This window comes from Balaenoptera physalus, assembly GCF_965194825.1.
Source record: "Balaenoptera physalus genome assembly, chromosome: 11".
NCBI classification, from domain to species: Eukaryota; Metazoa; Chordata; class Mammalia; order Artiodactyla; family Balaenopteridae; genus Balaenoptera; species Balaenoptera physalus.
This window is the reverse complement of record NC_138896.1, coordinates 70,854,817-70,867,477: the sequence shown is the minus strand read 5'-3', so window position 1 is coordinate 70,867,477 and position 12,661 is coordinate 70,854,817. Positions and strand designations below refer to the sequence as shown.

General features: G+C 38.6%; 1 protein-coding gene across 21 annotated transcripts in view; it reads left to right on the top strand.

Annotated features, from left to right (window-relative positions):
- Window positions 1-12,661, top strand: part of MAP4 (microtubule associated protein 4) — a 162,914-nt gene that overhangs the window by 98,155 nt on the left and 52,098 nt on the right. For all 21 annotated transcript variants that reach the window (XM_082411930.1, XM_082411931.1, XM_082411909.1 and 18 more), the window contains one exon: window positions 7,564-7,686. In XM_082411930.1, coding sequence (XP_082268056.1) covers window positions 7,564-7,686 — 123 coding nt within the window. The remainder of the gene's footprint in view (window positions 1-7,563; window positions 7,687-12,661) is intronic.

The window sequence follows — 12,661 nt, the reverse complement described above, 5'->3', positions numbered from 1 at the left end:
ATATCTATCAATATTTTTCAAATTAGATATTACAACTGAGAAACTTTAAAAAAGTATTCGTTAAAATAACAATAAATTCATTATACGTTAATGTTAACATTCTCCCCTCCCAATGTTTTTAATAAGTATACTTCTTTAAAAAAAGTTTAGTAAAAACTTACTAACTTAAAGTTAGTAAGTAAAACTTTAGTAAAAGTTTAGTAAGTTTAGTAAGTTTAATAAGTATACTTCTTTTAAAAAGTTTAGTAAGTATAGTTCTTTTAAGAAGTTTAGTTCTGGTGAACTGTCTGGTTTAATAGAAGACAGCTGCATTCAATCTGTCACAATATGTTGTTTGAGTTGAAGTATATGAAGAAAATCCATTTCACATATATATGTAAGCTAAGAGAAAGATAGTTTTTTTTTCCGATAACTGTGGATATTCTTTGATTTGACATCAAAACTGGACAAGTGGTAGTTTCTTAAAAGTTATTTGCAATGTAGAATCTGAAACCATATCAATGAACTTTTTATATTCTCTTAAACATTAAGATCTCTTGGTCTGTCTTAGACTTGGAATGGGTGTTACCTGATAGAATTATTCTGGCTTTGATATATATACAGATACTACTACTTGATTAATTGATACTTTTAAAATATTTAGCCATTTGCCCCTTCTGTTAAATGCTTCCAATTTCACAGAAATAGAAACTGGCCACTATTTTTTCCCATTCTACGTTTATAGGAGAACCAAGGTATCTAGGGTTGTTTCCACTGCATTAAGTAAATTGCTTCTTGTTTTGAATTTCATTTTTCATTCTTTTACTGAAATAGACTCTCTGAGTAGATTGCAATTATGCTAAAAGAAAAACCACCACGTTTATTCTGAAGGCTGTTGTTCGTGCAAGGGAGTTTTCCTGCTTTTGCTTGAGTTTTAAGAAGGAAATCTAGGTCAGTAACACTGAATGAAGATGTGGAAGTGAGCCTCTGTCAAACATGCTGTTTAAAAATAACACTGTTGGCCGGAGGCTGTTCTGAATGTTGCTCCCAGAAGAGCCTCTCTAGGCTGTGCTGCGGCACCAGTGTGGAGGGGAGATAACCAGAGTTGCATGTTCCTTCTCCAGAATGTGCTGGCAAAATGTACCCACTTCTCTGATTAAAAACTACTTTTTTCCAAAAGGGTAAGAAATGTAAGGAGAATCACAGCCTTTTAAAGTTTATTTTAGAACTGAGATAAATTAATCCTATGAAATCTTACTGTTTTAAAAATATTTTTACTAATTTTTAAAAAGTTTTTTAAATAAATATTTTTTAAATTTATTATGGCTGCGTTGGGTCTTCACTGCTGCGCGCAGACTTTCTCTAGTTGCGGTGAGCGAGGGCTACTCTTAATTGTAGCGGGCTTCTCATTGTGTTGGCTTCTCTCGTTGCGGAGCATGAGCTCTAGGCACGCGGGCTTCAGTAGTTGTGGCATGTGGGCTCAGTAGTTGTGGCTCACAGGCTGTAGAGCGCAGACTCAGTAGCTGTGGCGCATGGGCTTAGTTGCTCCGCGGCATGTGGGATCTTCTCGGACCAGGGATTGAACCCGTGTCCCCTGCGTTGGCATGCGGATTCTTATCCACTGCACCACCAGGGAAGTCCCTGTTTTGTTTTTTTTTTAAACTTTGGGTTTATTTATTTTATTTATTTATTTATTCATGGCTGTGCTGGGTCTTCGTTTCTGTGCGAGGGCTTTCTCTAGTTGCGGCAAGTGGGGGCCGCTCTTCATCGCGGTGCGCGGGCCTCTCACTATCGTGGCCTCTCTTGTTGCGGAGCACAGGCTCCAGACGCGCAGGCTCAGTAATTGTGGCTCACGGGCCTAGTTGCTCCGCGGCATGTGGGATCTTCCCAGACCAGGGCTCGAACCCGTGTCCCCTGCATTGGCAGGCAGATTCTCAACCACTGCGCCACCAGGGAAGCCCCCGGAAGTCCCTGTTTTTACTAATTTTAAGAACTATTTATTTATCCAAGTTTTTTTTTTCCAAAGAGAATTATTAAGCATATATTCTATTAAAACACCAGGGACTTGGGAGAAATCAAACCAACAGAGAATCTTCTTTTTTTTTTTTTTAATTGAAGTATAATTGATTTACAGTGTTGTGTTAGTTTCCAGCGTACAGCACAGTGATTCAGTTTATACATATGTGTGTGTGTGTGTGTGTGTGTGTATATATATATATATACACACACACACACACACACACACACACACACACACACACACGGATATATATTCTTTTTCAGATTCTTTTCCCTTATAGTTTATTACAAAATACTAAGTATAGCTCCCTTTGCTATACAGTAGTGTGTATATGTTAATCCCAACCTCCTAATTTATCCCTTCCCCCCCTTCCCCTTTATTTATCCAAGTTTTTACCACTTTTTCTTCTTCCCTCCTCCATATGCTTGTGAACCTTCCCAATGACACTGTGGTTTGTTCTTTGATTCATTGTAATTTTTCTGGCTTAAGCAAATGACCAGTACTTCCTGCTGAGTACTTATGCACAAATTATATCTTGCCAGGTTTTGGGGGAATATAAAAATGAATAGATAAATCAAAGGTCTTAAAATTTAATTTTAGAATTAAAATGCATTTTAAAAATTATATAGCACAACCCTATTGTGTTTCATGTTTTTTTTGTGGATTTGTTTTGGTTTGGTTTGGTGTTTTACTATAGATGAATGGTTTGTGGTTCTAAAAGTCTCAAGGTCACACCCAAAGTTAAGTGACAGAGCCAGGACTGGAATCTAGATCTCCTGATTTGCAGTCCAGTTTTCTTTCTTTAATATCATATTTCTTTCTGATTTAGATTTCTAGCATGTGAAGAAACCTTTAGACAGCTCTAGGCAAAATACGTATTTCTTACTTTTTAGACTTTTTCTCAATTAAAGGAACTGGGCATTGCATTTACATCTTTGTTGGCTGCCTACAGCTAGTTGTTGTTTTTTAAACATGTAAAGCTTTTATAATAACGTATTTGGCTCAAAAGTCTCTTTCTTCTCTCTTGCTTTCCTCACCTCCCCCTTTTTTCTCTCTTCCTCTACCTCTCTTTCTCCCTTACTCCTCCATTTTCTCCTCTCTCCCACTCTTCCTCCCTCTTTTCCATTCTTCCTTCTCTCCCTCTGTCATCCCTGCCCCCTCTTTGGCTTCATTCTCAGGCAGACTCTTTCAAGGTGGGAAGAATGATTACTGGCAGCCCAGGTGTAGTGTAGCCTTATGGCTCAAGATCCAAAATGTCTGTATATCAGATTTCCCCAAAGGACTTTGGGTCTGCCTGAATCACAAGTATACTCGTTTGGCCAGGAAAGCAAAGTACCACGATGGGCAGCCATACCAGGATCACCTGGAAGGGACTGGGGGTGGTTCCCTTTAGATGGGATACAGGCAGACAACTCTTGGATGCCACTCTGTTTGGCCTTTGACACCCTAGCTATTCTCTAGCTGCCCTCTATGGAGAACTGCTGCCCCCAGTAAGTGTGTTACAGCCAAATTGGTGTGCTCCTTACTTTCCCATTCTTGCCTGTGGTCTTAACTCATATTTTCCTCTGCTGGATATCTTCTCCACTTTGTCTCTTTCTCAGTCTCCCAGCTCCACTTAATTATATCCTCCTAACTATCCTTCCAGGTCCAGTTAAATTCTAATCTCCTGTGGAAAATATTCCAGATCATCCCATGACCATATTATGTGACCTTTAAACTCCGGTAGCAACACTTAGTACGTGTTATTGTAGACACTTATCCTATATGACCCATTATAGTTGTGGGACTATCATGTTCTTCATAGTTTTCTAAGCACTTTCACATATCCTCCCTCAGCCTTATGAAGTAAGTAAGGCAGGTACCAGATGTGAAAACTGAGGCTTGCAGAGATTTGCATTGTTGGGTATATCTTAAACCCTCAGCTAGACTAATACTTGCTGCTCAGTTTTTGTCGTGCCCAAGTACAGTGTAATGGTGATGATAGTGATCAGTGTCCGTGAGAGCAAGACCTTTCACCGTTTGGTTTTGCTGCTGTATCACTAATACCTAGAACAGTGACTGGCACATAACAGGTGCTTAAATAGATAATTGAATGAGATATGGTTTAAACTTCAGGGGCTTGGACTAGGTGATCTCCTAGGTGCCTTCTTCTCTAAAATTCTAAGGTTGCTGCTGGGGCAGGGGAGGGGGGACGGATAAGGAAAGAGCCAAGGACATGAAATAGAAGCAGTCACAGATTTGTTTTTTTTGTTAGTAATATGCAAATTATGACCACTAATACTGTTTATAAGAAATCTATCTGTCAATTAATAATTCAGAGTAAAATAATTCTTATTGGTGCTTCTTGTTTTTCTATTTCTTTTTTTGGACTCCCTGTAAATAACCCAAATCATGTACACCAGCAGTGTACAGAAGATAGGGAAAGAGATCAGAAAGTATTGAAAAGGTGGGAAGTTTGCCTGGGGAAAACTGAAGTGGAGAACCTCAATCTCTGTTTTTTTCTTTAATATTTCATATTTCTTGGTGCTGTTAATTCGGAGCTGCATAATCACCAGTTGATTCATTCTTGCTGTCTTATTGCTCTCCTGAAGATTTTACGTCTTTTGTTTCCGTCAGGCTTGAGACTTTTTCTCCAGCACCATCTAAAAATCAGAATGTGGCAGTTATCAAACTGGCCCTATATATCTGCTGAAATAATGATGAGTACATATAAGCTACTACAGAATATTAAATCACACAGTTAACCCAGTTGGACTATAGTCAGCTCTGGAGAACTTCCTTGTGTTGAAATGCCATTTAAAGTTGGCTCTCTTAAAGCCAAAGGAGGGACAGAAAAGAGAAAGAATCCTGGGGAGAGACCAAAATGGGGAGGGAGGGAGTGTTTTGAGGGGATGGAGAGGTTGCATTTCAACCTCTGGAGGTCTTAGACATGAGTTTGCCAGGGCCACATTGCAGGATGTTTTAAGTCCCTTCTGGTACTAGATGCCATAGCTGAGCTGTATTGCTGAGTTTTTCTCTTCTCCCTGTCCCCAGGTTGTACCATAACTAATGGTGTATTTACTTCTGTACCTTTGTCATTTATTGATAGTTGACCTAGGGAATAGCTATGTGTGGAACATCCTCTACATCCATTGTAAACTGTTATTGATGAAAGATGATTATGATGATCAGTTTCCGTCTTAAAAAGATATTCATGACAGATACTGCCTAAATTTTAGAAAAAGTCTCTCCTGAAGAATTGATTTGCTCCCTTCTCTTATAACTTATAGCAGAAGTTTCTTAGTTGTGTGCAGGTCTGGAGGCCTGGAACCTTCAGAGAAGAACAACTGCTAGAGGCTCTCTTTGACAGGTAGAACTTGGGAGGCTTTGTCATGTACACTCTACCTTCAGTAGATAAGTTTCTCAGAGATTAGGCATTTCACTTACATAAGAAGAGTTTTAATTATAAAATTATAATTGAAATATCTTAAGTACAAATACAGTATATTATCCCCCTTCCATTCTCGCAGGCATGGAAGATAACTTAAAGTCCACAGATTTATTATGCTTAAGTAAAAATGTTTATAGAAAAAGAAATAGCCTCAGATATCTAACATTCTCTTGGGATGTGTTCCTGAAGAAACATTTCAGGGAATGTAATCTAGGATAAATTTTTTTGTTTCATTCCTCTTCCTCCTCTTCCCTCAAACGCTTCATGTAGTTGAAATCAGATTTAGGTGATTCTGTGAAACATGAAAATAAAGGACAGTCTTGAAGGGGAAAATTTGCACTTCAAGGCAACCTGATGAGTTAGCTAGTAATAAAGGAGGGACAGTTCTGCCACTTACCCTCGAAGTTTGTCTTGAGATTAGCAGCAGGTATGTGGATTTTTTTGAAGTACCCTGTGGCTGAGCCTTCTCCTTCTCCCAGGTACATCTTTTTAAAGTCCTAGTCTTTTTTCCAGAAACAGGGCAGTAGGGAAACTTCAACCGTGTTTGTACTGTAGCTATTCAGCCTTTCAAAACTTCTTTGCTCACTCACTTCCATACCCTTCTCCACAAAAATTCATAACCCCCAACAGGGGAAGTATACGCTAAAGGCACATACCTGGGAGTCCTAGATTTTTTTTTTAACCACTTTATTGAGATATAATTTACATACTATAAAATTCACCCATTGTAAATTTATAGAGTTGTGCATTCATCACCACAATCCATTTTTCAAAAATATTTTTTACCACCCTTAAAGTTATCTTGAGTCCATTTACATTCAGTCCCCATCTCTATTTACAGTCTAAGCAACCACTGAGTTGCTTCTTATCTTTATAGTTATCTTTTCTAGAAAACTCATATAAACAGAATCATACAGCATATAGTCTTTCATGTCGTGCTTTTCTTACTTAGCTTAATGCTTGTAAAGTTCATCCATCCATGTTGAGGTGTTTATCAGTATTTCATTCCCGTTTACAGCTGAATAATATTCCAGTATATGTACCATATTTTGTTTATCCATTCATCAGTTGATGAATTTTGGGTTTGTTTCCAGTCTTTAGCTATTATGAATAACATGGCTGTGAACATTCATATATTAGTCTTTGTATAGATATTTGTTTCTTTTCTCTCGGGTAGACACCTAGGAGTGGAATTGCTGGGTCGTGTGATAAGTCTAAGTCTAACATTTTAAGAAACTGTCAAAGTCTAGATGTAAACTCTTACATTTTTCAGCAAGGGTGCCAAGATAAATTAATGGGGGAAGCACAGTCTTTCCAAGAAATGGTGCTGGGAAAACTGGATAGCTGTATGCAAAGGAGTGAAGTTAAGCCCCCTACGTAACACCATATAAAAAATTAACCCAAAATGGATCATATACGTATATGTAAGAGGTAAAACTATAAGACTCTTACAAGAAAACATGGGCATAAATCTTTGTAACCTTAGATTAGTCAGTGGTTTCTTAGATATGACACCGAAAGCACAGATGACCAAAAAAGTAGATAAACTGGACTTCATTGAAATTAAAAACTTTTGTGTTCCAAGGACATCATCAAGAAAGTGAATCTTACATTTCAGTAATAAAAAAAACCAAGTGGCTTAATTTAAAATTGGGTAAATTATTTGAATAAACCTTTCTTTGGGGGAAAAAAAAACATAAAAGTGACCTTAGATAAGCACATGAAATAATACATAACATCATTAGTCATCAGGGAAATGCAAATCAAAACCATGATGAGATACCACATCACACCCATATCTAGAATGGCTGAAATAAAAAAAGATAATAGCAGGTGTTGGTGAAGATGTGGAGAAATTGAAGCCCTCAGACATTACTGTTGAGATTATAAACTGGTGCAGCCATTTATATACATTTATGGAAAAGTTTGGCAGATCCTCAAAATGTTAAACATAGAATTGCTGTATCACCTAGCAGTTCAACTGCTGAGCATATATACCCAATAGAATTGAAAACGTATGTCCACACAAAAACCTGTACTTGAATGTTCATAGCAGCATTATTTACAAAAGCCAAAAATAATCAGATGTCAACAGTGGTACCTTATAACTTTTGTTTCCTGTTTCTATTTGAAGGGTCTCCAGCTGAATTCCTTGAAGAGAAAATGGCCTACCAGGGATATCAGAACAGCCAGAACTGGCCAGAAAATACAAACTTTTGCTTTGAACCCGAGCAAGTGGTGAATCCTATCCAGACTGGTAAGTGCAAGGCTTGCTTGTGACTGCTGAATGTGAACTATGACATAAACATGGAAAAGCCACAATCACCACTCAGATAAAACATTTCAGCCTAAATATAGCTTGTAAAGCACAACCAAGGTATAATTATTTCCCCTGAACATTTAGTTGACCCTTTCTCCTCTCTATTTATCCCTTCTTCTGAGGCAGGTGCCCCTTTCTTTTCTCCCCTTCAAAACCTGTTTTGAGTAAATAAGCTGAAATTCATATTCATTGAGGACTAAATGATCAATAGTACCTTAGAACCTTAATTCTTCCAAAAGGAATTATTATAGTACTAATAGCACCATTTGTCAAATGCCTATTTTGTGCCAGGCACAGTACTAGAGCCTCAATATACATATTATCTGCATTTCTTACCTAACTCTGCCAAGTATATATTATCCTCATTTGACAAAAAAAAAGAAAACTATAACTTTTACCCAATTTGTATAAAATTCAAACTAATTTATAGAGACAAAAAAAGCGTATTTGTAGTTGCCTAGAGCTGGAAGTGGTGGGAGGGATGGACTGCAGAAGCACCTCAAAGCAGTAGTCGATACCTCCATGTCAGAGTTAATCAGGTTGAGAGCTCATGTTATTTGTTTCCACTTATATATGGTTTCTTTTTTGCTATCTAACTTATAAGATGCCCATAACTGGTTCCAGATGATCTAGTACTTGATGTTCTGTACCACTCTCCAGTCATTGGCTGTCCCAGATGTCCGTAATTTTTAAAGAAAGCTTTTTTTTTTTTTTTTAAATTTTTTTTTTCAATTTTGTGTATTATTCATTTTTAATTATTATTTATTTATTTATTTTGGCTGTGTTGGGTCTTCGTTTCTGTGCGAGGGCTTCTTCCAGTTGTGGCAAGCGGGGACCACTCTTCATCGCGGTGCGCGGGCCTCTCACTATTGCGGCCTCTCTTGCTGCGGAGCACAGGCTCCAGACGCGCAGGCTCAGTAGTTGTGGCTCACGGGCCCAGTTGCTCCGCGGCATGTGGGATCTTCCCAGACCAGGGCTCGAACCCGTGTCCCCTGCACTAGCAGGCAGACTCCCAACCACTGCTCCACCAGGGAAGCCCAAGAAAGCTTTAATGAGATGTAATTCACATACCATACAATTCACCCATTTAAAATGTACAATTGAGTGGATTTTAGTATATTTACATATATGTACAGCCATCACCAGAGTCCATTTTAGAATATTTTTTGTCACCTCATAAAGAAACTCAGTACTCCTTAGATTTCACCCCCATCTCCTTATCCACCCCAGTCCTAAGCAACCACTAAATCTACTTTCTGTCTCTATAAATTTACCTATTCAGGACATTTCGTATAAATGGAATCATCATGTTAATATGTGGTCTTTTGTGACTGGCTTTTTTCATTTGGCCCAGTGTTTACAAGGTACATGCATTTTTTGGCATGGATTAGAGCTTCGTTCTTTAAATGGGCATGTAATATTTTGTATGGATACACTGCATTTTGTTTATTCATCAGTCGACGGACATTTGGGTTAGTCACCCCCTTTTTTTTTTTTTCAAACTATTGTAAATAATGCTTTCTAAAGCATTCGTGTGCAAGATTTTGTGTAGATGAAGGAATGTAACCTGGATTGGAATTGCTGATCATATGGTAACTGTTTAATCATTTGAGGAATTGCCAAGCTGTTTTCCAAAGCAACTGCAACATTTTATATTCCCACCAGTAACCTATGAGGTTTGTAATCACTACATCCTTGACAACACTTGTCCCTTTTTAAACAATTATAGCTAACCTAATGGGTGTGAAATGGTATCTTGTGGTGATTTTGATTTGCATTTTCCTAATGGCTGATGATGTTGATTATCTTTTTATCTTTTCATGTGCTTATTGGCTATTTGTGTATCTTCCTTGGAGAAATGTGTATTCAGATCCTTTGACCATTTTCTAATTGGTTGATCTTTTTGTTGTGCTGTAAGAATTCTTTATATATTCCACATACTAGACGCTTATCAGATTTATGATTTGCAAATATTTTCTCCCATTTTGTGGGTTGTCTTCTGATTTTCTTGGTAGTGTCCTTGGAGCACAAAAGTTTTTAATAATTAATTAATTAAATTTATTTATTTTTGGCTGCGTTGGGTCTTTGTTGTTGCGCATGGGCCTTCTCCAGCTGCAGCGAGCGGGGGCCGCTCCTGGCTGCGGTGCGCAGGCCTCTCATTGCAGTGGCTTCTTCCGTTGTGGAGCACGGGCTCCAGGTGCGCGGGCCTCAGTAGCTGTGGCATGTGGGCTCAGTAGTTGTGGCGCACAGGCTCAGCTGCTCCGCGGGACGTGGGATCCTCCCAGACCAGGGCTCGAACCCGTATCCCCTGCATCGGCAGGCGGATTCTCAACCACTGTGCCACCAGGGAAGCCCAGTTTTTAATTTTGATGATGTCCAGTTTATCTAGTTTTTCTTTTGTTGCTCAAGCTTTGGTGTCATATCTAAGAATCCATCGCCAAATCTGACGTCCTGAAGATTTAAATCCTTATGTTTTCTTCTAAAAATTTTATATAGTTTTAGCTCTTATATTGAGGTCTTTGATCCACTGTGGGTTAATTTTTGTGTATGGTGAAAGGTGTAGGGATCCAGATTCATTGTTCTTCATGTGGATATCCAGTTGTCCCAGCTCCATTTTTTGAAAAGTCTATTCTTTCCCCATTGAATTGTCTTGGCACCCTTGTTGAAAATTTGTTGACCATAGATATACAGTTTTGTTTCTCAGCTCTTAGTTCTGTTCCATTGTTCTGTATGTCTGTCCTTATGCCAGTGCTACACTGTCATAGTTCCTGTTCCTTTGTGGTAAGTTTTGCAGTTCGGTAGTATGAGTCTACCTACTTTGGTCTTCTTTTTGGTGATTGTTTTGGCTATTTTGTATCCTTTGCAATTCCATATTAATTTTAGAGTCAGCTTGTGAATTTCTATAAAGAAATCAGCTGGGGGACTTCCCTGTGGCGCAGTGGTTAAGAATCTGTCTGCCAATTCAGGGGACATGGGTTCGATCCCTGGTCTGGGAAGATCCCACATGCCATGGAACTACTAAGCCTGTGCACCACAACTACTGAGCCTGCGCTCTAGAGCCCGCGAGCCACAACTGCTGAGCCCTCGTGCCACAACTACTGAAGCCCACACACCTAGAGCCTGTGTTCTGCAAAAGAGAAGCCACCGCAATGAGAAGCCTGCTCACCGCTGCAAAGAGTAGACCCTGCTCACCGCAACTAGAGAAAACCCGCACGCAGCAATGAAGACCCAATGCAGCCAAAAATTAATTAATTAATTAATTAATTTTTTTAAAAAAAGAAATCAGCTGGGATTTTTGATAGGAATTGTGTTAAATCTGTAGATCAATTTGGGGAGTTTTGCCATCTCAACAATATTAAGTCTTCCAATCCTTAAACTTAGAATGTTTTTCCATGTGTTTATATCTTCTTTCAGCAATATTTTTGTAGTTTTCAGAGTGTAAGTTTTATACTCCCTTTTGTAACATTTATTCCTAATATTTTATTCTTCTTTATTCTTATGAATGGAATTGTTTTCTTAATTTCATTTTCAGTTTGTTCTGAATCTGAATTGGTTTTTGTGTATTGATCTTGTATCTTCCAACCTTGCTGAACTCATTAGTTCTAATAGCTTTTTAGCTGATTCCGTAGGATTTTCTGCATATAAGACCATGTCCTCTACAATAAAGTTTTACTTCTTCCTTTCTAATCAGGGTGCCTTTTATTTCTTTTCCTTGCTTAATTGTCCTGACTAGAACCTTCAGTACAATGTTAAATAGAAGTGGAAGAGCAGACTTCCTTGTTTGTTCCTGGTCTTAGTTAGGGAAAAGCATCCAGTCTTTTACCATTAAGCATGGTCTTAGCTGTGCGGTTTTTGTTGATGTCGTTTATCAGATTAAGGAAAATGCCTTCTCTTCCTAATTTGTTGAGTGTTTGATTTATCGTGAAAGGGTGTTGGATTTTGCCAAGTGATTTTTCTGCATCTATTGATGATCATGTGGTTTTATTTTTTTAATTCTGTTGTTATGTATGTATTCCATTAATTGATTTTTGGATGTTAAACCAATGTTGCATTCCTGAGATGGATCCCATTTGGTCATGGTATATAATGAGTTTTATATGCTGGCACATATGTAAACATTTGTTGAGGATTTTTGCATCCATATTCAGAAAAGATACTGGTCAGTAGTTTTCTTTTCTTGAGATGTCTTTGTCTAGTTTTATATTAGTCTCATACAATGAGTTGGGAAGTATCCTCCTCTCTTGAATATTTTTGAAAGTGTTTGTGAAGAATTGATTTTCATTCTTCTTTAAATGTTTGGTAGATTTCATCAGGGAAGCCGTCTCAGCCAGGGCGTTTTTTTGTGAGTAGTTTTTAATTACTAATTCAGGGCGATGGCTCCAGTGATCCCCACCTCCTAGTGTTCACACCCTTGTGTAGTCACCTTCCACATTGTACCATGCTTGGGCTATGTGACCAATAGAATAGATGGCAGAAATAATGGTATGCCATTTCTAAGATTAAATTACAAAAGACACTACAGTTTCTGTCTTGGTCACACTGGGTTTACTCACCCTGGCGATAGCTGCTGCTGTGGAGAGGCACACGTGGGGAGGAACAGAAGCCTCCAGTTAACAGCCATGTGAGTAAGCCATCATCATGTAGGCAGGTTCTCCAGCCCCAGTCAAGTCTCCAAATGATCAAAGCCCTGGGCAGTGCCTTCACTGCAGCCTTGTGAGAAACTGTAGTGGAGGTGGGGAAGAAATAGATTCTGGGGGACATTTTTTTTTTCATTTTATTTATTTATTTTTTGGCTGTGTTGGGTCTTCGTTGCCGCACACGGGCTTTCTCTAGTTGCGGCAAACGGGGGCTACTCTTTGTTGCGGTGTGCGGGCTTCTCATTGCGGTGGCTTCTCTTGTTGTGGAGCTCAGG